Raw genomic sequence first — 27,811 nt, 5'->3', positions numbered from 1 at the left:
TCACCCAAACACACACACACACAGTACCTACCCTCGTAATTCACTATGACAATGGCCAACATGTAGTCTTTACCCAGCATCATGACTGAACAACTGAACAGGATCAAAGCCAGGAGACCGCATGAAGAGGAGACAGAGGAGGAGAGGAGTGAGAGAGCAGGGTAGAGTAAGATGAAAAAGAAAGAGGTTGAGGAGAGAGAGAAAGAGAGAGAGGGAGCTCAAGATAGAGAGTGAAGAAAAAGCAAGAGAGATGAAGCGAAGGTGGGGGGACAGACAGAAAAGGAGGTAGAGGATAAAAAAATGAATAAGAAAAATAGAAAAAGTAGAATAAGGGAGAGACAGAGGAAGCGACAGCAACAGAGGGAGAGAATAAGAGGAAGGGTGAAAGAAGTAGAGAAAAGAGAGAGTGGGACAAAGAGAAGGGCAACCGACAGAAGGGTAGGCAGAGCAAATAATAAAGGAGCAGTAGAAAAGAGGGAGAATGAAAGAGAGAAGGAGAAAGAGGACAAAAAAGGGAGCAAAGAGGGAAGGAGGGGGTTGTGTCTCTCTCTCCTCTGTGCTTGTTTGTTGTTTATTTTCCCCCTAAACCAAGCAGGAAGACAGACAGTTGCTTCCTGTCTGGTCAGGGCATGATTGGCTGGGTGGAAAACACAAACCCCTCCCCTCAGAACATTTGGTCGCCCCGGCAACCTTCAGATCATCTTCCCTGCAGTAGCACCCAGTGAAGAGGCATTAGATCATGAGAGAAAGACAGTGAGAAAGAAGGGAAGTGAAAGAGTGCGAAGGGGAGATAAAGAAAGTGAAAAAGTGAAACAGAGAGAAATATAGCAAGGTAAAAGGAGTGAAAAAGAAAGAGATTCTGCAGTTAGAAATGCATGTGAAGAGCAAGCAACATACACACACAGTCAGGCTGTGCACTGAGCAGCTGTACATATGGACACTGACCAGACCTACTAACATCTGAATGTGAGGCCTGTTCACACCTGTCCTCAACCTGACACACACCTGTGAGTCTACACCTGACCTCAGCTCGGCACTCAAGCCAAAACCCACCAACCCCTGCAACCACAACCGGTACATGTCAAATACGAAAATCATGTCTGTCCATAGAAGCAATTCTGGAGGGCCATTGGACATGCAGATATAACACCAATCTAATATTGACAGAGAATGCAAGATAGTGAGTGAAGAAATACCCATCCCACAGGAGGCAATACACATTTAAATAAACGACTTCTGGATAGATGTGTTACAGGATTATATCCAATGGACTGCAGTGGATATCGGTCATCTGATTATGAGGCCTATTCTAAGAAAGTCAGTCCATCTGGGAGCCCCAAACAACTGTTTTATTCTTAATTATACAAAGACTGAAGAGAGGTGTGCTACATGTGAACTATGTTAGTCATTGGTGAGGTTCATGATCAAAAAAGCCTTTTTTTTTTCATAAAATTCCTAGAATGTTGCCTCACCATTTTCTAGCTTTCTATTCTGTTTTTGAGCTGGAAAAAGCCCTGTTGTTTGTACGCAGCCCTAGCTCAGTAAATGGGGGAGGTGGGGGAACAAGGGTCTCAGTGGTGGAGAGACCTCCGAAGATTTAAAGGCATTAAAACAGAAAAGAATGCGGGTCTATTTCTGCTCCACATGTGGGTAATATTGACTTATTTTTGCTGTTACAGACTACTTAAGGTGGACTCTGTACTCGAAATCCAAGCGACAGCTAACTGCATGAAAGTAAGCACATACTGAAAGTGCTACAATACTAAATAGCTCAAATTACAAATGAGTTTTTATGGTAATGCCATCATTTAATAAGAACGTACACACAAGTAAAAATTCAGCTATGTGCTACAGTTGGTTTCTTACTCAAAGATACCATTTCAACTTAAAAGATGCAGATCAGAACACCATTTCCGTAGAATCGTCTACGTTGCCTTTAACAGTTCAAACAGGGCTTTATTTGTTCTTGACTTTTCCAACTCTGGCCCTGAGAACAACATTTCAACAGCTTTTGAAAAAGCTTTTGATGATCTGAAAAAAAAGGCTAAATATTGCAGTTAAAGTTAGTATAGTGGAAAAAAAAATTGTTCACAGCAAATGCCTGTTCCAAGATCAGTCATTTACAGTCTGAAATTCTTTGTGAGTGAGGAGAGAAACAGACTGAGGAGTAGTTGCCTCGAGGCTGGACATGCGGACAGGTTTGAGAGCTGCCTGTGTGAGCAACTGGACAGCTGGGTTAACATAGCCCTCCAAGTTCAGCCAACGAGAAAACCACACATGTTCACACAAGCTAGAGCAATACGTAACATCACACACTTTAGTCAAGGTGAAATCCAAACAGCCCAATGATTACCAGGCAAACACACTTCAGCACAAATGTAAACTATGCCCAGGTTGGCACCAGCTGTCAGCCCAACTATAACAGAGCAAAGGGAAGGCATACACACACCTGCAACCCATCTGCTCTTTTTATCCATGATGAATAAAGGCTCAACATATATTGACAAGGCTGGTGAAAACATACTGCATGACCAAATATTTGTGAATGCATTCTCATTCAACATTTCTTCTGAAATGAAGGGTACTGAAATAAGCAGTCTGTGTTGAATTTGAGGAGGCAACAGCTTATACTCCACTAGAAAGGTTTTAGATTAGATCTGAGAAAATGTCTGCATTTATTTCACTGCGTTCTCTTCATGAGAGCACTATGGCTGTTATTGGATGATATGTCCCAGATCAACCAATCAATCAATCAATCAATCAACAAATACTTTGGGTCATTTTAGAGGATTTGCAGCACTCTATCCCATGTTTAGTACTGGGCATGGTGACCATAGCCTCATGTGACACTGCTACGGAATGTACCAAATTTAACAAAATTGTGATTCACACATATCCTAGCCAATCACAATAGCCTCTAAATGCGGCTTCCTCCATCAAGGAAACATCTGTTAAAGGAAACTCCTCAAAACAATCATGCAGTGAGAATGGCAGTTTCAGTAAACTGTAATTACTTGTCTAAGACAGTGGTTCCCAAGTGTGGGGGGGTGGGGGGGGGGGTGCAGAGCTATTGCAGTGGGGGCACAGGTGGGCAAAATGATCGTGATGCAAGCCACTGGTCAGAATGCTGACAGTACACTGTTACTTCTTCTCCTTCTTTCTACAATAACCTTTCTCTCAGCAACACTCATTCTCAGAGCTGCACTGACACTGATGTGGTGATGGTGTGTTAGTGTGTGTTACGCTGGTAAAAATGGATCAGACACAGCAGGGCTGCTCGAGTTTTTAAAAAGTGTCCACTCACAGTCCATTCTGTTAAACACACCTACCTCACTGGTTCACCTTGGAGATGTAAAGTGAGAGTCATTAGCTCATCTGTTGAATTATCACAATTTCTTTTTGCAGGATCACAATCTTAATTTAATCACAATTACGATTTTGTCACGATTTTTTTCATGCTGCTTTTTAAACTCTTAACATTCCAAGTATTTTTTCCATATTCCACCTGAAATTACATACCCAAATCTTGAGGCAGTGGATAAACTAGAGGCAATTTTATGAAGTAATGTTACTGAAAAGCATTCAGAATTTTTAAAGATATTTAAATGAACCTTCATTTTAGGCACTTTTCTAAATTTAATTTGGAATCTTCTTTAAAATCTTCCTTTGGAATCTTCAAAGACCCCAACCTCTCCCTAAGGAGAATTATTAATTTTACTGCAGAAAAAAAATATATATATTATCTAAGCTTAATGGCAATTAAGCCACCTCCCCTCACTCCCCTCCTGTGTTTAAATGGTCTCAGTAGGGAAAGGGCAGACAGTGAAAGGGATCTAAGCTTTGAAAACTTTATGTATTGCTTTGATTGTGGTTTATTTTGATTGCTGTTTCCATATAAAACTCACTGTGTCGTGTCTCGCGGTTCACGTTTGTTGTCTTTTGGTTTTAATTCAATAGTTGTACATTTTAAAGTACTGACTTACATTATCGGTGTCCCAAGAGTCTGCCCATTTGACTGATGTGTAATATGTTCAAAGTATGTAAACAACATATAAGAACTGCAGCAGACTAAATGGGCATTACCATGATCCAACGATATCCCTGTAATGGTGTATCCAGGACAAATTCTTATCCTTCACGATCTGATTTCATCATATTGCACACCTCTAGTTACGGCTGTTCTATTGTGCAACCCTGCCACCAACTGAACTAAACCAACCACTAATCTCCAGCAAAGAGTGAATACCCTACACATAGGCAGTGTGTAAAGCACTGACCGTTCTCCTCTGGCGAGCCTAGTGATGCACTGTCCTGGGACAGAGTGGTCCAGCTGGACTCTTCGTCACTGTGCGGGAGGTTCTGGATGCGGTTCAATGCGCGATCCGTCTTGGCACCAGTCCGAGGCCTGTCTTTCTTTGTCTCAGGGGAGGAGGAGGCCGAAGAGGACCCGACAGAGAGCAGCGGTGTGTCTTCAGGGCTGCGTTGTTTCCTAGGTGATGGAGGACTGGGATTCTTCTGCTCTTTTAGCAGTGGTTGCGTGACATCATCCTGTGCAATGGGATCGTCCAATGTTAGTTCATCAACATGTGACTCCAGGTGGCTCTTTTGGAACTGTGGCGAGTTCTTGCTAAGGATGTGCTCTGTTTTCTCAGACAGAATGAGCAGATCGTCCGAATCCTCCTCAAACAGGTTTGTGTTCGAGTCCTGAACTTGATCTTCCTCATTGGCATCATCATCGTTAATAAAATCACTTGTGTCCTCTTTAGCTAGGTCACTTATACTGTCAGAGTCATCGGTTTGAGTGTGGTCCAGATCTATTCGGCTATCAATGCTTATATCCAGATCAACATGTAGCTCGTGGTCTACGACAGGTTCAGAGTCTGCTGGTGTGTTTTCAACTTCGTCCTCATTGGTCGTGTTTTTGTTTTGGTCTTGTAGTTCAGCTGCTTTACGCAGCTGGTTGGCTCCATTTTTTGCCAGTTTCAAGTTGGCTGAAGTAGTGGTCAAGGAGGGGGCAGATGATGATGATGATGATGATGATGTAGGTGGGGCAGGTCCATCACTGAGCCCCATTGCGCTCTGAATGCTTGTCAAAGCGTACTTCTTACGACACTTCGGGGGCGTGGCCTGGCCCTGACTGACATCACAAGTAAGCAGCTGATTGTGGGAGGTGCGCAGACTGAGGGATGTGGGAGGTGTAGCAGAGGGTCCATTGCAATTGGCCACATCCACAGAAGGGGAGGAGTTATGTGGGGAGGGCACACAGACTGACATCATGACTTAGGAGACAGAAAAATAAGTGAAAATAAGAAAAACATCAAAAAGCATTTTTTCTTATGTATAGCAACTAAAGTTAATGCACAGCACATTAACAGATTTAAATTAACAAGGATTTTCAAAGCTGGCAATCACAATTTCGATCCCTTTCTTAGAAGAGTTTACATGCTTCAAAAAGTGCAGCAACATAAGCCACAAGCCATTTCTCCACATGCTGTAAATGCATGGAACCCTCCGACAGTCTGTGGTCAGGCTGTATTGTACAATACTCTTCATCTGGGAGCCCAAAGTGAATTAGTCTGTTTAAAATCTAATTTATCTGGAGGAAACTGAGGCCAATTCAAGGCAGAGAAGATGCACATTTTGATGGAAATGAAACCAGAAATTGAATCATGGCACTGGAGAGACATCAATGGCATTTTGTGAATGTTCTTACACAAATTATTCAAATTGAGTTTCACAGAAAGAAATACAATAACTGGGAGAAAATGAACAAATGAATTGGTTTACTTGGAGTGAGTCCACATGCAAACTCTATTGAAATAGACTGACAGAAACTGACAGAGAGGAAGTGACAAAAAAAATAAAAAATAAAAAAAGGGCTCACCTTGAAAGGCTTTTGTTGTGGTGTGTTTGATCAACAGAGTCTGTCAAGGTAAATCTATGAGAAAGAGAACAGTAAATAAGGTTTATTATTGACATGGTCTGTGGATCTATGACAGTTTGGACCTGTCCAATACTTGCTACATGACACTGTATACTATATATATATATATATATATATATATATATATATATATATATATATATATAAGACACTTTATCTAAAGTGAACTCCAAGAATAAGAATCTATAGATGTTAGGTAGGTTTACATCAGATGTCAATCATTAAATTCATCTGAGAATTTACCTACTTAAAAGTATTACTGATATAAGAGTCTCTAAGGTTTTTGGCTGTGACTTGGCTTCTCAGCAAGTGAGAATTTTGGAGCTCTTTTTACTAACCACATGGGAGTCAACTGTCCGTATTATCTGTGGTGAGAATGGTGACGCATATTGGCTGCCGTCACATCATCCAGTGGGATGGTGCACATTGGTGGTGGCGGCAGGGGCAACTCCCTAGTGTTGCAAAGGATGTAAAGTATTTTGGGTGTCTAGAGAAGAGTTATATAAGTTCATTCACCTGCTAAATCTATGTTTGTGTGTGTGTGTGTGTAATAATTTGAAGCTGAGTATCCAGGCAGATGTATGTTCCTCCGAACACACACCCCTTGGGTAAATGGAAGACACGCCTCAATAAGTACAGTGTCTTAAATTACATTTCACATTTCAGTAGTGCTCAATTTTGGCTGGTATGTTTATACAGTGGCTATAAACCCAATAGTGTATGAAGCTACCCAACTCAGGATTGTATTTCTCAGATGAATATTACTCTGATATGCAAGAGGTCAGCAAAATAGCCAAGAGTTGTACAATGACAAACTTTTTTATTCTGAATTTATATTTTTATGTAAATTAAGTATATATGTAATATATGTAAATTAAGGACATTGATAAATAATGATTAAATGAAAAATCCCAAGCTAATGGTTAATTTTATTGTCCAAGTTCACCATACACAGTGCAAAGGGTTGGCTAGAGGAGTATTAAAGGCCCTGCAATGGAACAGTAGGGTGATTAGAAGGGTGATGGAGTACCATCCAATACGTATGGCATGGGGGAGATCTTTGTCAAAGGGGACAAACTCAGGATGAGCCAGTGTTCATAGCTGTTTTGCCATGCCTGTATAGCTGTGTAAGAGCACCGAGTTTGTACTAATACATAAAGCTTTCAAAAAGTTGCTTAATTAAATGTAACACATTACTACTCACCTTTGAGAATATGATGGTCTGCTTATGATTAGTGTCATATCATTTTTTTATTTTATTTACTACACAATATAAAATTCCCAGCTGCTTTTTCTGCAGGTGTGAGGTTTCCATGACCATCAACCAATCTGATTTAACATCTTATGAGTAATCACTCACACACATGGACACACACTGAGATATATAAGCGATATCACATGGTCATACTCACCAGAGAGCTGAGGATTCTGGGTCTTTCCACAGAACCTCTCGGGCCATGGTGCAGTCAGCGCATTTTCTGGCCAATCAGATCAAGCAGAGTGTAACACCAAGGGGATGCACCACCTCTTGTTGGAGAACAAACAAGAAAATTTCTTAATGCAAATGTGCTCAGAAGTGCTAATGAGAGCTAAAAAGAGTGACAAGCTGGCTACACAACTACAACACAGTTAGGCTTTGTTTGTTGAGAAAGAGGGCGAGAGAGATAGAATCCGTGTGTGTGTGTGTGTGTGTGAGCGCGTGCATGCACATGTGTGTTTGTGTTTTTGAGAGATCTCCCGCTGTGCCTGTAAACAGCTTGCAGTGGGAATATGTATCTGGAGTTTATAGCTGGGGTGGAGACAGCAAAGAAACACACTCACACACTCATACACTCATTTAGGCAGCATCATAGAAAAAGCAAGCAGTAGATATGAATAAAATAATAAATAGTTAAGAGTCAAAAAAAATAAACAGGCATCCCATTCCTGAAACAATAGGAAAGTAAAGTGCTCTCATGCTCTCTTTAAGTATAACTGTGTCAGCAAACTGGAATAAAAATGTCAAAAATGGAATAAAGGAGAATAACACAGACATAACAAAAGAGAGCAGAGGTTGCTATGTGTGTTAAACCTTAAATGGTAACTATGCACCCTTGCTTCAGATAAATCTACCTCTCACTGGACTCTGTAGAAAAATGATCTGTAGTGGGTGGGGCCATTGGGAGGGTGATGTAAATGGGGAAGGTCTCTGCTGTGTTGTTTGTTTTGATTTCACAACAGAGAAACATCCACACAGGGAGGAGATAGTCGTGACATGGTGGAGTACAGTGAGAAAAGTACAATTGGACACATTGTACCAGTAGTAGAATGAGACATGTCATCCTATTATGACGTATTATCTTTGGTACAGAGCTATGTCATCCACGTCTATAGGACAGTTGACACTAGTGATCTCTGAGGAGGTAGCATTAACCACAATAAAACAGTTGAGAGTTTTTTTTTAAATATTTTTCAAATTTAGAGCAAGACCGGACATTTTTATTACTACAAAACAACACATTCATTAATTTATTCATTGTCCATAACTGCTTAAACCTGTGCAGGGTCACGGTAAGTCTGGGGCCTACCTAACACTATTGGGTGCAAAGTGTGCACCAGTATATACACTCACTTAGTGTCTTTTTGCACAGCCAACCTACCAACATATGTTTTTGGACTATGTGAGGAAAATGAATCACACACACAGACACAGGCAGAACACAAAAAACTCCTTACGGACAGTACAGCTGACTTTGTGGACAGTCATACTAAAAGAGAGTGTGAGAGCACTATTCTTTTTAGTTGGTTCAGGAATGTGACACCTGTTTATAATTTTTAACAATGTTTGAATGCTATGCTATTTATTACTTTTTTTCCACATCTACTGCTTGCTTCAGAATCTTTCTTTTCTCCTTTAGAATCTGCAATTTCAACAGGATTCCTCTGCTTGTTTCCAATTTTGAGGTTAAAATTCAGTCAAAAAAATGATAATGACCAGCCACCGGTTATCTTTGGGCCAAGGACAGCAGGCTAGTTGGTGGCTGCTAGGTTTTCGCAATGTTATTACCATTTTTCGCAATGCTAGCATGCTTAGTCAAAATATATTGTTATAGAACATCTTTTCACCCTGTAAATAGTATAGATTTAATATGGTAGCAAAGGCTTTCCTTACAAAGGGATTAGAGTTGTGAAAAGGCTTTGTTCAAGTGCAGCTTAGCAGCTAACCTGCATTTCTATGGAGTATATTTTAAAACAACAGCCGCAGTAGGTGTTTTTAAGTTTTTTCAAGGCATTACATAAAATCTTTAAGCTGTACTATTCAGTCTGCTCATTGTTTGAAGCTCAGTTTACTGCTCATTGGTGAAGAGCCAATGTTTTCTTCTGACTGAAGTATGTACTCTAACCCAAGGGTCCTGCATAGTAAGTAAAAATTGGTATTAATGTACTGAATTAGCTTAATTCAAATGTGTACACCATATCCACAACTGCCAAAAATATGACACAAATTGCTTCGCTGCATTCAGGGTAATCACAACAACTGTTAAAACAAAGTGAAACATATCATGCCTATGATGTAACACTTACTTTTTACTTATTTACTTATTCCTATTACAAGGATTTTACAAGTTGCTTCCACATTTTAGGTCCTGGTTACACATGAACCGTTTTCACATATGAACTCAGTCAAAAGAAAGAGAAAATCAAGAGAATCAGGTCTGGACAATATCAGGTGTTGCCCTTTCAAACATATGTACTGTATCATCAGAGAGTTTCCATATTGGACGCATTCTCACCTCTTGTTTTAGGCACGGGGCGCCGGCTGTGTGGTGCATCCAGGAGGCATGCCATGAATTCACTGTGTATTCACCAAACAATTATCTGCTCTATTTACACACTGGCTCACTCTGACATTACCCAGACTTTGTACTAAGAGGGTGGTAGAATAAAGTCAGGTCAATTTTATTTGAGCAGTTTTGTTCATGCATACAGCTTCTCCAGGCAATGTCCAGAAAAGATCTGAGTTACTGTGTATGTCTGACTTGGGATATGGATTGGGAAAATCCTATAATTTTACAATAATTCCATTTGTTTTTTGGCTTATCACTTTAGTATGTGTATGTATATGTCCAATGGTGATGCTTAACTCAGTTTCAGAATGTTATTCCCAAAGCCTGTTTAGATTGCTTATCTCTGCTAACCATCAAAAACAGACCCAGGATGCAATAACAAACAAACAGAAACAGAGCTCTACAGAGGCACTCAGATTGCCTTGAAGCAGCGCAGCAGGAATAATTGAGGCTGAGTCTTCTTGGCCAAAAGTTTTTGGATATCTACCCATCCAATGATCAGTATCTGTGTGTTGTTGCCAGCACAATATCCACTCTTCAAAGAAGGATTAACACTAGATGTCAGAACACTTAGAAAATGATTGAAGCCAGGTACTGATGTTGAAGATTACAACTGAATCATGAACACCATTCCAACTCATCCTGAATATACTGGATGGACCTCCATCACTCCAGAGCAAATAACTGTATTGCTCCACAGCCAAAGGCTGGGGGTTTTATCACTCTAGCTCAGTGGTTCCCAAATTTTTCTGCCATGCCCTCATTTTTAAATGAGAATATTTCCCCCCTGCAATATCTCCCCCCACTTTGGGAACCACTGCTCTAGTTAATGCTTGGTGCTGGGTAAGTAAACCTAATCATCATGTTCAGCTGCTCTGGAGTGTGTTAGCTTATATTCATTCTTTTCTTGGAATTGTCCATAAAGTGAGACTTCATTCATAATGAGGAGTGCCTGCAAACTGCTGGGAATATAGCATATGTCATTTACTTAAAAGAACGCTAGGTACTATTTTAACCTTAAAATTATAACTTTAAAAATAATCGTGATGTTTCAGTGACCGGTAATAAGAAGAGCGCCTCTGTCTCTGCTTCTCCGATCTCAGCTCTGCTGAAACCACCCTATGTAACATATGGAGGAGGGCAGGAAACCACCCCCTCCTCATATTCACAACAGTGTATTTAATGTGAATTACACACTGTAAGAGTCCAGCAGCAAGAATAACAAATCTTACTTAGTGTTTCTTTAATGCTTCAGAAAAAGTATGTTTCCTTTCTGGAAACACACATCATGGATGATTAAGGCTATGAGTCCTATTCCTGTCTACAAATATTATTTTAGTACACATTAAAACATATTAAAATTTCAGTGGGTGCTGTTCACGAGTGGGGGGGGGGACATGATGTTAACATGAAGATCAGTGCAGCGTCTGCAGTAACGTTGGCCCTGGACCGGTCCGTTGTGGTGAAGACAGAGCTGAGCCAAAAAGCAGAGCTCTTGGTTTACCGTTCAATCTACATCCAAACCACACCTTTGGGTAATGACTGAATGGATGAGATTTGGGGATACAAACAGCTGAAGTGAGTTTACTCCATAGAGCGTCTGGACTCTCCCTTAAAAATAGGGTGAATAGTTCGGACATCTGGGGGAGACTCGGAGTGGAGCCGCTTCTCCTCTGTGTCAAGAGGAGCCAGTTGAGGTGGTTCGGGCATCTGATCCTGGACCCCCCTCCCTGGTAAGGCTTTTCGGGCATGTCCAACATTGAGGAGACCCTGAGGAAGACCCAGAACACGCTGGAGAGATTACATGCCTCAACTCGACTGGGAACGCCTCCGTATCCCCCGGAAGAGCTGAAAGAGTTGGCTGAGGAGAGGGAGGTCTGGTCTTCTTTGCTCTAACTGCTGCCCCCATGACCCGGACACAGATAAGTGGCAAATTATGGATGGATGGATGATTTGAGAGGTTTAAATATGTCAAAGAACTTGCAAATGGATAAAATGCTCTTACCTTAACAGTTATTGTCAAAGGAGTTAAATACAGACAGTGAAAATGTTTATGAAAATTCAACTCCAATATTTTAGTGTAAAGCAGAATTATTAAGGTTTATTGATATCTAGGGATCTCTTTTGCAGTTTCATTTCTATCAAGATTTAGAAAGGATCTATTCCTAAATGCTCCATTATGTTTTGGAAATACAAAAGTATATTTTTTATTCCTATTACACATATGCTTATAATTTAAATGTAACATTGTTAAAAATCTATTGTTACTACAGTGAACAAGTTTTCTCTGCTAATTTCCATTCTCATATTGGCTAGATTTTCATTCACAACAACAGCTTCACTCACACAAACCCTCATACGCTCACATTCTCCACAAACAGCAGCTTGTTCTTATTTCAGAGCTACACTACTTTATTTGTATGGAAAGAAAAGCTGCAGGAATGTGAGGGAAAGCTGAAGAATTCCTGGCATGTCTGTTTTGGAAAGCCTTAATTACTCAACAACAGGAAGAAAACACCACACACACCCAGTCTGCAGCTTTATTTTGACCTCTCACACTATCACACATATAACATGCAGAGGGGAGAAAAGAAAAGAAAAAAACAAAACAAAACAAAAAAAAAACTGGGTGGGGGGTGGGGGGCAGGCTCACCTGTATTTTCCTGTAGAAGTGTGTCAACCTCCACGTCGCTGGAAATCGTCTTCTAAAAGAGAGAATACATTTCAGTAAATCAGTGTCAAAACATACTGGGAAACTGATCAGTGCTTTGTGCAACACAGAGCAGCCTGACTCTGAATACTGCAGTGACAAGGGTGGAGTTTCCCAGCATTCCTTGAAGCTTTGGTTAGTTTTTGTTAGCTTGCTTTTATTTATTTACTTTTTAAAAGCACTTTTCCCACCACACTGATATGTATGGATGCATTTGGCATGTTTTAGTGATCCAATCATGATGGTGTTTTTTTCCCAGTTCATTAATTCATCCTATAATAAACAGTTTTTTTTCCAGCTTTTTAGTCTTAGCAGTCACAGCATGTGCAGTTCAAGTACAGAGTAATGAGTACCACCACAGTCTTCTACATGCAACACTTTACTAAAAAAATCCTATTACAAACACTATAAGAGTCCTATCCTAACAGGATAAGGGGTTTTAAAAAAATGTAAATGTAAAAAATTCTCCAGTTTTTCCTCTTCAAGTACTAGATAATTTTTCTTTTAAACTACTATTTATTTAATTTATTTCATACATATAAAGCCCACAGTTCTTTTAAGTTCCTAATATAACACTGCAAAAATAATATTGTATCAACAGAAAACTACTGCAGATATCTGATGAAGATATCTTTTTCACTAGAATGCTTAGCCTGCACATTATTTCAGTATGTAGAATGTTTCACAGCTGTAATAACAAACAGCAGTCTGTTAAAAGAAAAACAAATTCAGAGTGGTCCATCTACTACAAGAGTGAAACAGTGAACAAAAGGAAAACTCAATAAAAGCATCAAATATTGAAACCTAATGGAACCGTGACATCTGTCTTTTCTTTTGCATTGTTTCAATTATAAAATGTATCTTGATTTTTCCAGAGGAATATGTCAACAGCAGTGAAAATAAAATGGAGGGAAAGACTGCAAAACCAAATCTGCTCCACAAGCATGCACACAAACACACACACACGCCGTTTCATTTCAGAGACGTGGTCTGCGGCAGTTTGTCAAAGCAGCATCAGAGAGACAGATAAAAACAGAGAGAGAGAGAGAGAGAGAGAGAGAGAGAAAGAGAGAAAGAAAGAAAAACAATTCTGAAAGAGAGTTGAAGAAACTCCCATTGCATTATGGCTTTTATCCAACACATCTGTGCAAACAGTATGTATGTCTGTGAGCTGGGATACACTGTGGTGGTCACACACAAACACACTGAGCTTCATTGCACTCCCAACTGCTGCTAATCTGGGAGGAAAGTGCTGAACTCAACGATAGAATTGATAGACAGATAGATAGATAGATAGATAGATAGATAGATAGATAGATAGATAGATAGATTTGTTTATTTTGATGACAATAAGCTGTCATGCTGAGTGCTGGAATCTTAATCCATGAAGGTCAGTGGTATGGTAGGCTTTGCTCTTTATAATCCTCCTGTTCAGGCCTGTCAGTATAAATTATGTTATCAATCATGTTGGTGGGGAGCGACACTGCATTTAGCGCCCCCACACCGCCCAATTACCTATCAATAGGTAACTGTGACATCAGTAATGCTATATGTTCAAAACTGCAACCAGAAGCTGAACAAACAGTTTGTATGATTTCCATAGAAAAACATGAGTCCTGCAAGCACAATCTCTAACTCAGCGCAATATGCATATCTGACTTATAAAATGTTTACATCTATATTGATATTTATAATAGATTGTTCTGTACTTACCCTCATTTGCACATTCTTTAATTGTTGTGTGTTTGTTTGTGTGCTGTCTACTTCATGGTTAATTTGTTTATGTTTAATTAGTGCTTTTTCTTTTCACACAATTATATTTCATTTTATATCGCCATCTGCGCCAAAAGAAACTCCCTGTACAACAGATACTTGGTGAATAAAAGATTCTAAAGTTCTTGCGAAGCTGTCATTTCAAAGATCCCAGGATGCCAACCAAATCAAACGTACAAAGTTTGGCCTACAGATGAACCAATGTCTTTTTTTCACTAACAATTTGAAAGAAATAAAAAGAGCAGATCAAAGGTAGATGAAAAAGCCCTTCCACAGTCACACACAGCAGACACACTCCAAGCCAAAGGCTAAAGCACAGGAACATTAACGAGACCAATAACATTTCCTATACTGACCAGAGAGAGAGAGAGAGAGAAGGCGTCAGTAAAGCGGTTAGTTAAAGACTAAGTATCTAATTAAAGCATGGTCACTACTGAAGAACGTCCGGGGCAGTCAGTCAGTCTCTCTCTCACACACACACACACACACACAAAAAGAGAAATACACACCCAGGAAACACACTTCAATGCTTTACTTCAAGGCTTTTCTGCAGAGTTGCAGCTAGTGTTCCAGCATCATCAGAAAGAATTTAGACTACTGCTTTAAAAGCCATGCTGATGATAAAAACACACTGCTGATGTCCAGGGCCCATGCTGGCCCATGTCCAGTTCTGATACAATCAAAAATTGTGAAGGCATCTTATGAATATCCAGAAAATTAACAGACAAACCAAATGGAACAATTAAAAATGGGACAGAACATTCTAGGTTCAAAGAGTCACACTAAAGTAGCATTTCTGTCAATTTGTTCTAGGATTCAGTGCCACCACACACCAAAGGCTAATTGCCAAGCAGCATCACACACAGTTAAACCACAAAAGACACATCAGAAGAAGAGGCACCAATAAACTTTAGCTTGGACTGAATTATTCCATTTTGAAATCTCCCATTACAAATATGTAATGTGCTGGATCACACTGACATTAACACTTAAAAAGCTATAAACTGTGTTTCCACTTACAATGTTTACGTTATTCCTTTATGTCATTTATTACACAGTCACTGACAAGATGAAGAAAGCTAAAAGGCAAAACTGTTTATGTAAAACTGCATTTACGTATAAAGTTACCAATCAAGCACACATTTGAATCTGTTAAATTCAATGCATCTTTTCTAAGTGCAAACTAGCCACTGTTCTTACACCCACAAAGCACAACCTACAAATTCCTCCACACTGCATGCCTCTCCACAATGTATTGTCATTTGTGTGAAAGGATTTTTCAATCCAACCCTTTGGAGTTCAAGCTTCTTTTAATTCTCACAACCTATCAACTAGGTACACAGTAATTTACAATAGTTATTATGTAAATAAAAAGTATCACAATTAATAACAGTCCAACAGCATTAACAGAAGTTCATAACCAATATTGCATCAAAATCCAGTGCTCCCTTAAGCTTCCTCGCAAACACTGGAATCACATTCATAGAATTCACACAAAAGAGGCATAATATATATAAAATAAAACATGCTAAAATACCAACTGACCGGCAAACACAACCAGGAACTGGAAGCTGGAACCGAACAATAAACGGAGCTGATGCTGTAGTCACTGACTTTCATGACACAAATAGGGCAAGTTTATGCACAAACACACACAACCAGGATGATGGAAGGGATGTAAATGGCACAGCCCCGGCTCACAACACACACAGATCACATACAGAGAGTGAGCAAAAAAAAAAAACGATGAGAAAGATCAACAGAGACAAGAGGGAGAAACTGTGGGTGTGCTGTAAATACGACAGTCCTATAAAAACGCTAGAGGACCACAGGACGACAGGACGTCGTGCCGCATTGTTATCGGCATTTCCTCTGACAAACACAGACCTGACTGAGCTTCATTCAAACTCTAGACTTCCTCCGAGGGAGGCCGTGGAAATCTGCATTCAGACTGGTGCAGAAAGTGGGGCAGAGTCCTGAAAACCATCTGGGACAAGAATATAATTGCCACAGCATTTAAATCCTAAGACGTTCAGAGTTAACACTTTCATTGCTTCAACTGTTTTACACAATTAAATGTAACAGTTTCATTTTACATTTTATATTTTTCAAAACTGACATCTTTGACGTATGCTTCATAGCAACAGATTTGCCTTCGCAACATAAAGTTACAAAGTTCAGGCAGTGGCCATAACTTTGGTCCAAAAATATCTCTGTATAGCCACTACTTTATGTCTGACTTCAACTTACATGAAATCGCAGTCACTTTCACAGAACACTGTCAAGATGTAGCTAAAGCATCTCATACAGTTTAACAAGCAGTTACATACACACACCACGACTGTTATCACAATGTTTGAGAGTGAGAGCACAGGAATATAACTATAGCCCTATCTGGACAGCATTGGTTTTACCTGTGGAAACAGGATAATGGAATTATTCCCAGAGTATCTCAGTATAGATCTTTGTAGTCATTTTTCTGGAGTGCACACTTCACAGGGAAGATTCCAGAGCCTTTTATCTTCTGTAAAATGAGCAGTTAAAGGTTACATGAATCCCATGAAGAGGAATATACAGTCATATCTTATAGTAAACGTGTTTTTCACAGCTTTCTCAGGAATGGAGACACTGGAGAGACAATTTTTCATTCATTCATTCATTCATTCATTCATTCATTCCAGAGTCCGGCTACTCCACTTACTAACGTGTTTTTGGACCGTGGAAGGAAACCAAAGCACCCAGAGGAAACCCACATGGACATGGGGAGAATAATGGGGGAGGCATTTATTGATGCAATATACAGCATAAATTAGATGAGTCATTCAAATATGTGTTAAATCTTAGTTGCTGAACGACTCTCCACTCTCAAATCCACAAGACGACCTAGAGCATTACACATTTACATATGTCAGAGAAGCAAAACTTTGAGTAGCTCTAGGTATGTATTTTGCACAATAGCAGCCTACATACGTGCTATGAGCATTTATCCAGCTCAATAACTTACTACCACGGGTGGTTTATAATTGTAGTTTAAAAATGTGTGAAGAATTACAAGTAAATGAAGTTTGTCATCATCATCTGTCACAATATCTGAAGAACTAGAAAGTAAGATCATTCAGGGATGGATACTTTAGGTTGGTGGCATTTTAAAAACTCCAGTAGCTCTGCTGTGTCAGATCCACACAGTGACAGCAATGCATGAGTCAAGTAGCCACTGCCAAGTTTTCTTATCCAGTGTGAATCCATCATAAAAATTACTAAAGAACTGTGTTAAAATAACATTACCCCAGCCTCATGTAAAAACTAATCCATTCATACAGCAGTCTCCAAAGTGCCAAACAAAATTTGGGGATGCTAAATTCCCTTATATAATATGCCATGTGCTCAGGATTCCTCCCACAGCCCAAAAACACACGTTGGTAGGTGGACTCAAAAGTGTCCGTATCTGTGAGTGTGTGTGTGTGTGTGTTGTGAGTGTTTGTGTTTGTGTGTGTGTGTGTTGCCCTGTGAAGGACTGGCGTGCCCTCCAGGGTGTATTCCTGCCTTGCACCCAATGATTCCAGGTAGGCTGTGGACCCACCACGACCCTGAACTGGATAAGCGGTTACAGATAATGAATGAATGAAAGAATATGTCATGTTATTTGCATATAACCAAGTCAGATCCTCCTCTATATTTCAGTTCCTTTCTAGATTACTTATAATAATATGTAATAGAATAGAAAATGGCTGTATACTTTCAGTAAAGGTATAAGTAGCAAACAAATGGGACATGAGGTGAAGAATGCTCAAAGATACCTAGGATCTGTGAAATGGCAGAACACTACATCAAAGTATGCTTATACATCACATCATTTGTGTGAATTCAATGCAGTGCTTGGGATGCAGCAAACTTAAATTTTGTTTTGGAACTATCTGGAATATTTTTAAAGAAATCCGCAGGTGTGTTTTGAATGGCGTAATGTAATGGAATGAGGCAGCCTCAGGAGAAAAAGTGAAAAAAAGAACTGCTCCAACAGTGCAACAAATATAGTGTTTGGGGTTAATAACACAAAGAAAAGATACAGGATCTGAAAGAACAGGCCCTTCAACTGCAGGCTGGACTGTCAAATCCTCTCTCTGTATATGATGGAAATGAATATGTATCAATGATACAGGGAGCAACATGCATACACAAACACACACACACACACACACACACACACACACACTCATGACTGCAAGCTGAAGCTGTCAGCTATCCTGACACTACATCTCTGAGACATGAAGAATTATCATAAACATCCAGCAATCACCAAACACATGACAGCCATGAAACACACACACACAGACACACACACTTAAATATTCAAGTGTGCAGCAAAAAATGAGATGCGATCTGATGCAAACTGAGATCGGAAAAACAAAAAGAAGAAAGAATAAGAAATCGAGAAGAAAAAACTTGCTGATGACTGCAAGGGGAGAAGCCAACCTCTGTCAAAAAAATGGCTTGTATGTGTTTTTATACGTGTGTGTGTGTGTGTGTGTGTGTGTGTGTTTGTAGAAACATGAGCTCCCACCTCCATGGTCGATCTGAATGGTTCTGAAAAAAAACCCAAGCTGACACAAAGTCAGTTATTTAGAATATGCAGAAAAGGTCAGACAAGGATAAAATGAGAGAGAGAGAGAGAGAGAGAGAGAGAGAGAGAGAGAGAGAGAGAGCGCAAGAAAGAGAGTGAGTAACAGAGATTGTCAGCAAGCAAAACAGAGGTAGACAGACAGTGGTGCACAAGGCCTGCACTTAGAGATACTTTGTCTTTGGTTCTGCTTTTCTCTTTAAGTGTTCAGAGTTGTCATTATCAGTTATATTAGAATTGCATAGGGTTGCCCCAAATAATTTACATAGTCATGTAATTACTACATTGCAGTTTGTTTACTTATTTATATTCATGCTTGTTGCTATTGAAAACAAAAAAATATAGACCTGTTTTTAATTTTGAATGCTGACTGCCATATTTTAAGGACTGGTTGGCATGTTAGGTATAACTCTGGTATACAGAAGCTAAATATTTCCATGTCAAACTTGAGACAATGTTTTTGATAATGTAGGTTAGAAATAAAACCAAAACTCTGGTGATTTGAAAATTGCTCAGTGGCGCAGCAGGTAGTGTCGCAATCACACAGCTGCGGGGACCTGGAGGTTGTGGGTTCAAGTCCCGCTCCGGGTGACTGTCTGTGAGGAGATTGGTGTGTTCTCCCTGTGTCTGTGTGGGTTTCCACCCATAGTTCAAAAACAAACGTTGGTAGGTGGATTGGTGACTCAAAAGTGTGAGTGTGTGTTACCCTGTGAAGAACTGGTGCCCCCTCCAGGGTGTGTTCCTGCTGCGGACCAACCGTGACCATGAACTGGATAAGCGGTTACAGACAATGAATGAATGAATGTTTAACTGGGTTAAGGCCAAACAAAAAATTATCCTGCATAAACTTTTGAAGTGTGTGTGCGTATGAGGGAAAGATTTGGAGATGCACTGATATGGGAACTATGTTATAAGAAAATAACTATGCTTTTATGGTTCCTTTATCACCCTACCCACTTTGTATACTTCTTCAAATACAGCACAACTGGCCTGTTAATATACAAGTTAATATACTCTCAGCTAGAGCCAAACACTCCATACACGCACTGCATGCAGCTCACACACACACACACCCCCCAAGGCATTTGATGGTAAGAGGTTCCTTCTTTTATGAAAACAGACCGCAGGGTTGTCAGGTTCCAATAGCGCATGTGAGAGAGAGAGACAGAGTGAGACAGGAACAGTAAGAGACAAAGCAAGAGGAGGAATTAAAGGAAAAGAGCAAGAGCAAAAAGTTACAGAGTAAAAGAACAAAGAACAATGGGAGGGGAAATAGAGAGAAAGAGAGAGAGAGAGAGAGAGAGAGAGAGAGAGAACAATAATACAACTGTACTATTGTTTGTCCTGGAATAATGGCAAGACACACACACAGGAATGAAACAGCAGTTTCATAATTCTGAGTCAAGCCAGAAGCAACCTTTGATCAGATGAGCAGAATGTGACAATCACACACACACACACACACACACACACACACACAAAGACACAGCTCTAAAGATAAGAGCTTCATCCTCAGGGCAGTAAAACCCAGACAGATGACATGACATCATGGTCTGCTCCAAATCGGTTCCAGTGGACCTTGTGCAGAGCTGAGAATTTTGAACTATGTCATTTACAAAATGTAAAAAAGGTTTTTCATTAAACTGAAAATGCAAAGCACTCACTGTACTTATTTTCAAATGTATTTCTATATGAAAAAATATACATACATTTCCCAAACAGTCCTGAACTCCCTTAGGAACTCACATGATGCAGCAGTGACAATGATGTGGTAGTGGGAGGGTAGCGTGTGAAATGCTGGTTAGGGATGCCAAGATACCACTTGTTTGTTTCTGAGATAATCTAATGTTTAAGCGTGAGTTCAAATTAAGTCTCGGGTCTCCTGGGTATGAGTTAAATCTCTTGTGCCTGAAAGAGAATTTCAGTTTAATCTTAATTAGAGTTTGAAAAGTATTTATTTATCAGTTAGTCTGGCTATTGTTTATCCCAGTGTATCACATGAATAAATCACCTTTTGTTATTCTGCACATGCACAGCTGTTTTGGCAGTACTCCATACATGAGTTATACACAGACAGTTGCTGTGCTTCATTTCACTGACAACGAACAAAGAAAAATAGGTCAAAATGTTCACTGAATAAACTGAATGTGTTGTGTAATTATAAACTTTTTTGGACTCATAAGCAACAAATAAGCAACAACATATGTTTGCTTGCAAAAAAAGAGTCGTTTAGTGAATGCTCTTTTATTGTTCTTATATCCACTGATTTATTGGGTAATGCTTCAAAACTGTGACAAATTTTCTATAAACCTTTGATTCTTATTTTGCTTCCATCCTAACATTTTTTGAAGTATGTTGCAGGTATCTTATCCAAAATTTGTTGATATTTACAAAATATAATCAAGTTAACCAGAGAATACCTTTTCACATTTTCTTTTTACTTCTGTCAGTTAAATAAAGGTCCAGAGAAGGAAAACATCACAGTTTCTTACTTTTGCTGCATTTTAAAAAATGTCCCGACATTTCGGGAAATCTGGTTTACATTTTCAAATAAACTAACTAAGTAAACTAAGTAGATTCATTTTAGAAAACAAATATACCCATTAATCCTTATTTGTTGTGCTAATCTGTAGTTTATATACAACATATGCCAACTAGTGATTGCAATCCTCATAGCTGATAGGAGAGACTGATCCAATATGTACTCTTTACAAAAAAACACTAAGAATATCAGAAACCCCAGCTGCCTAAATCTGCCTATTTAAGACTGTCTTTGGAAAAGAAATGCTCAGCCTTCACACTGATTGCTTATTTCTCTCATAATATGCTCTTTAAAAACACCACTTGGACATTGATTCATTCATTGTCTGAAACCGCTTATCCAGCCCAGAGACGTGGCGGGTCTGAAGCCCACCTGTATTCACTGGACACAAGGCAGGAACACACCCTGGAGGGGGCGCCAGTCCTTCACAGGGCGACACACACACACTGACACATTAACACATATGGGCACCTTTGAGTCGCCAATCCACCTACTAATGTGTGTTTTTGGACTGTGGGAGGAAACAGGAGCACCCGGAGGAAACCTACGCGGACACTGGGAGAACACACAAAACTCCTCACAGTGTAACTGTGACGCTACCAGTTGCACCACTGTGCTGCCCCAATTTGGACAAATTAACAAAAAAAAATTGATATTCACCTGAGTGGGTCTTGGTAAACCATTTAAAATAAACATATAGACTATCATGTCTAAACTACACTGTAATACCCCACAGGAGAAATATACAGCTAACAACTTCATATCTCATGAACTAAGGCTGCACCATTCAGTATAAATTTGCCACAGAACTGGATCAGATTTATGTTTATTTTTTCCTCCAATATTCAATCCAGTATCTTTTGCAGGATATCAGCCTTATACTGATATCTGGTACTGAATCAGTGTCAACTCTTCTGAAGACACAAGTATATTGGGTACAGCTGTGTAAGATTTTAACATGAGTACTTGCTACATTATAGAGGCCCATTGCTAACAATATCCAAGAAAGGAAGATTCTGTGGTCAGAAACCTACTACCAAAGAGGTCTACAGGACAACTACGGCAAGCTACACATTAATAGACTGACTTCAGTCTCTAACTGTACATGAGAAAACAGGAGCTACAAGTTAGGCAGTTCTAATAAAGTGACCAGCGAGTGAGCTCCTCCTAGATGGACTGTGCCACTTTGCTGAAATTATTAGTGATGGCACTGACATTAAATTATGGCTTTAATCTTTGTGGCTTATTGGTTAAAATTAAAGAGGCGCTCTAAGGTTAAGTGAAAAAATGTAAACGTCACTACATCTGTTGTAAACATGTTTACTTACATACTAGTTTTTAAAGTGAGATTTCCCCTTTTCAAACTCTGTGTTCAGCTTTGTTCTTATTTTTGGAATCAAGTGTTTTTAAATATTTTTAGCAAGTACAGAGGCCTCCAGCATGCACTCACATGGTTTGTAACCAAGTGTGAAACAGTCATTATATGATTTCAGGTCTGAAGCCATGGTCATCTTCTGTAATGAGATTTCATGCTCTCTCCAGGTGGTGGGAAAGATCCTGCCCCATGCAGAGAAGTTTGAAGGCAACTTCTATGATTCTGGAGAACTAGTGCTTTTATGTTTTGATTACATTCAGAAGCTTATTTTAAGGGGGAAGGATATGATTGAGGAAAAATATTAACTGTTGTTTGCATGTGGCTGAAGTTTAACTTGTCTTTAGGTTTTTGTTTACTGTTTAATTCAAATTTACAGTCAGTTTAAGTTCACCTGAAACAGCAAAAAATTCAATGTAATGTTTAAAAGTTTATTACCCAGCAGGTATAAAGCAATATCCTATCATGCTTTTTTGGAGGTCTCTTTGCTGTAAACACCTTCAGAAGCTGTTTATCTGCCATAAACAGAGAGGAAAACCTAGCATACCGGACCGAGATCCTTTGTTTCTTTTAACCATTTACTGACACTGGGGCTTTGTTAAAACATTAGACCTGTTTCCTGAAGAACCAGCAAACAGTGAGGAAACAGTATTTTATAAAACATGGATTTTTTAAATGTATTTAAATCATAATCATTGCCTTTAAGTATCTCAGAGTCTAGTTAACAAGCGAATCTACCTAATGTTGTTGTTGCACCCATGCTCACACATAATCAGTGAGTAATGACAGCCAAAATGAGAAAGCAGACCAGATAACTGTAATAACTAATTATGAGTAGTCCTGAAATTATTATTACAGTGGAAGAAACTGACTATTTATATGACACAACATGAGGCAGGAACTGTAAAATAATAATAATAATAATATTACTAAAAACAGGATATTTATTAGTCAGTAGATCAGCATGTAGTCGTCCATGCTGGGTATTGTAGGAAGAGAGACATTAACATAAACATGTAAACAATAGAGAATTTTGGCAAACCTTTAAGGCTGACAGATTCTGTGCAACCATCTATTGCTTAACAATTAAGACATTAAATGCTAGTTTTAGGCTATAATGCCCCTTTAGGATTAGACTTAAGGAAGCAGGTCCAACACTAGAGAAAACACAGCCCAACTGATCCACATCCTCAAAGCCTGTGGAGTAATAATAGTGGTATTCCTAATCCTTAACAGTGTAAGCAAGCAACAATGAGTTTGGTCCTTGAAAGAGATTACAGACCATAGTCCTTCAGCCAAACACTGCAGTGTGTCCACAGCCCCTCCTCTTCTTTCCCTCTCTGACTCACTTTTTCCCAAGTCAGCAACTCCAGACCCTTAAACAGTAAGACAGATACATGGCACATGGTGCAATCTGGAATACAAACCATCACCCTACACACACACACACCCACACACACAAACACACACTCATACAGTGTAACCCTAGAGGATATTGCTATTAGGGATGACATCATGTCCCATACCTAAAAACACATGCAGCAACACTATGAGGAGGGTACTCTGCCAGTTCTCTGTGGATAGTTACCCAATTCAAAACATGTGTCTTATTCCTAAACCAAACTAGGGTTTATACGTTATAAAATTGTAACTCTAGCTAAAATTACTCCATCTGTGTAAAACAGTTTTATGATTTGTTTTGTTCTTCTTGTACTCATGGAGAAACCTTCATAAAAGTTCTGCAAACAACATCGGGTCAATCAGCCCCCTACCCTTCCACATGTAAACAGTATTAATATCAGCAATGGAAAACATTGCAAACTTAGAAAGCAACGTGCGCAGAGTAGATAGAGTTGAACAGATGCAAGTAACGTTTATATTCTTACTTTAGATTTTATATTTATGCTTTTACTCAAATAAAATATAAAAAATGTACAATGTCGTTGATGTCTTGATTTTAGGCTCCAATCAAATTTAGAATTTGAAAAGGGGTAAGTTTTTATGCTGGCAACACATTCAAAATCAGCACTTAGTAATAGCACAGCATTCAAACATGATCTGTTGGATTGCTGCTGTTACATGTTACAAAAACTGAGAAAGTAACGAATGTCATCTGCCTACTACTTAGAGCACCATAAGTGTAATATCAAGGATGTGTTGTCAAGGTAACAGTGACTGAGAGAGTGCAGATTAATTTCTTGCTATCCTTGGCTTGTGTTGACTCTTTACTTCTTCTAAAAGAACAACATGGGTCACCAAACCCTTCTAATTATGCCACATAAATAATAACCTGTTTTTACATTTTCTCTTCTTTATGCTAAAAAATTCCTTTGTGCTTCTTAAATAGATTAACAAACAAATAGTATCCCAAAGTCCAGTTCTTATCCACAGAACCTTATTGATCAAAGCTCCCATTAGAAATCTCTTGTAAGATAAGCCATATGTCACAGATGTGCACAATCACATGCTCACTACTACTGCACTGCCAATAACCCTAGACAACAACACATCAACGTCAACAACAACAAATCTGTAGACTGTGAAGAGTCCCATAACTCTGCAATGCTGTGAACTGAATAACCTTTGATGCAATCATTTCAATCATGTACAAAGCTTTTGCCCATCTACAGACGCTATCAGTGTTTGAATGTGCAAATCTTATTTGTAACAGACACTTCTGTTTTTAAATCTTAGATTCTGCTAAAATCTGCATGGTGCATCTACTACTAAAGGTCTGTGGTTAAGTGCATTTGTTTTGGGGTATTACCTCCAATTCCTACAGCTTAACTAACTAAATGATGCAAATAAATGTTTGCAATGAAGTTGTTCTGGTTTTAGTTTAGGAGTAGCGCAGAAATGTAGAACACTTTAAAAAGAATAAATCGACTAATACTACAACAGAACAAACATGAAGTTCAACTATACAACCAAAAATGAAACAAAAGAACAAGAGAATATTGTAGATTAGTTTAGAGCTTTTATAACGGTGTTAAAACCTAAAGCTGTACTCTGTATATTCCAAATAATACCATTACACAGGCTACACACAAAACTGCTAGCTAACAATGTAATTAAACTTTTACATTTCAAAATCTACCAAGGTGCTTAAAAGTAATAGGCTCACTTCTCATTTGAGCCCAGCACCAGAACATCAAGTGTGGAGACTAGCTTGTAAAACATTGTACAAGTCAGTGCAGTGCCATCATTCAGGTGTTTCTTGCATAAACAAATCCTTTCCTCTCTGATAATGCAAACAGTGCCTCATCTAGCATGGTTTATACAATCCCATAAACCACAACGCTTAGTCATGAACAACACTGAGAGTAGCTAGTCCTTAACACCTAACTATTCTGTCACTGGTATTCAGAACAGCCGCACAGGCCGCAAAAGCTCTCGGTCCAACATTCCTGAACACTTCCAGCTCTAGCAGATATACTGTCCCGGATGGATTGCAAGCAAACCCTCATCCTGGACGCAGACGCTATTTTTCACAACATTGGGCCAAGAAGGAAAAAGAGGAAAAACCCCAGCACGCCAGCAGGAATGTTGCGCAACAAACTGACACTGAGTCAAAAGACAAGTAAATTATAAGAGTGACAAAGAGAGAGGAGGACTGGCTGCAAACACACACCATAATACACCACAAAATGCACCACTGCATCTATATAACTGCATATCATTATACAAACCTTGTGCACTCACCACATAAATAAAACACACACACTACATATCACTCTCTCACCCACCAGCAATTATATCTTCTGCGTGATGCCCCACAGTGAGTTCATAGTCAACTTCTGTTTCACAACAACACATACTGCGTGTCTAACATTAGGGCCTCTGTCCTCGCACATCTTCATGCAGATCTTAGATGTTTTTTTTGTTTTTTTTTACTGACCAGTAGTAGAGAAGCTTAATTAATTTTCAACACGTCTGTTAGTATGAGCACATCTGTTGTCCCACAGCATAACTAAATCTAGAGATTAAAAGATTTAATGCCAAGGCCAAGACCTCGCTAATTTACCCTTGTATTTCTTTCATTTTGTTTGTTTTGACCAATGTGTATACACAAAAACAAATAAAAACCTTAGGCCAAGCTTGTCAAAACCTCAAAAATCTGCACAGTACAAGAGTAAAGTGCAAACTACCGTGACTTGCCTGCAAACCTTTTGAGAAACGTATTGATTTATTACAGCTGTTTTATCAGATTAAAATATTATGGGTCCTCAGTTGTGCTTCATTTTGTAGTACAGGAGGTAAAGATAAAGGCAACATGCAAATCATTTCAGCTAGCTTCCGACAGCAAACATTTTTTTATTCATGATTGTGGGAGACAACAATCAATTTATGCAGCAGGATCAATCACACCACTCAATGAATTTCACATTACAGCAGTTATATTAAAACAGCTGACATTAAGCATGGGATAAATTGGTGAATTGAATCACTAACCTTCATCATAGATGAAATGCCAAGAAACGACTGAGGCAGAAATTTCATGTTTACAAAATGAATAAAGGCATGAAATGTAAAGGGACAACTAAAAGCAACACAACAATATGCAGATAACAGCTTTTACAAAGTGGCCAACTTTTGAATCTGATATAATAGCAAGAGGTTGTTAATGTAAAATCCAACATATACCACGTTTGGCAAAAAGATGGACCTGCATGTCTGTAGCTATAGGAACGTGGTTCATTCCTGTACTGCTTTCTCTGTCATTTTTAATCTTGGAACTCAATAACTCTTAGCTTCTGCTGTGAAAACTAATGATGCTTTAACTTACCAAAACATCAAACCCAGTATCAAGTTAGCATTCAATCAACATAATCCACTCTATCCAAACATTTCTTTAAAAGTGTGAATTCGTCTGTTTTACGGCGCACTTGTTGCTCCTCAGAAAATCATAAAATGGAATGGGATGCTCTGGAGCAGCTACACATGAGCCCACGTTCACCGTGCTCAATGCCAACGTCAGCTGGAGGAGTACAAAGCGCAAACTATGCATCAAATCCCTGGAACTTTCTG

The 27,811-nt window shown here is 39.1% G+C and overlaps 1 protein-coding gene across 6 annotated transcripts in view; it reads right to left on the bottom strand.

Moving 5' to 3' along the window:
* apbb2b (amyloid beta (A4) precursor protein-binding, family B, member 2b) overlaps positions 1 to 27,811 on the bottom strand; it is a 56,642-nt gene that overhangs the window by 27,466 nt on the left and 1,365 nt on the right. For 4 of the 6 annotated variants that reach the window (XM_066657203.1, XM_066657230.1, XM_066657238.1 and 1 more), the window contains exons 2-5: positions 12,425 to 12,476; positions 7,357 to 7,469; positions 5,885 to 5,938; positions 4,278 to 5,279 (exon numbers count right to left, since the gene is read on the bottom strand). In XM_066657203.1, coding sequence (XP_066513300.1) covers positions 4,278 to 5,277 — 1,000 coding nt within the window. In that variant the 5' untranslated portion in view covers positions 5,278 to 5,279; positions 5,885 to 5,938; positions 7,357 to 7,469; positions 12,425 to 12,476. Of the gene's footprint in view, positions 1 to 31; positions 167 to 4,277; positions 5,280 to 5,884; positions 5,939 to 7,356; positions 7,472 to 12,424; positions 12,477 to 27,811 lie in introns of those variants that run through there. The other 2 variants (XM_066657212.1, XM_066657247.1) reach the window with 2 other exon arrangements.

This window comes from Hoplias malabaricus, chromosome 2, assembly GCF_029633855.1.
Source record: "Hoplias malabaricus isolate fHopMal1 chromosome 2, fHopMal1.hap1, whole genome shotgun sequence".
NCBI classification, from domain to species: Eukaryota; Metazoa; Chordata; class Actinopteri; order Characiformes; family Erythrinidae; genus Hoplias; species Hoplias malabaricus.
The sequence above is the reverse complement of the archived record's forward strand: the minus strand, read 5'-3'. Positions and strand labels throughout refer to the sequence as shown.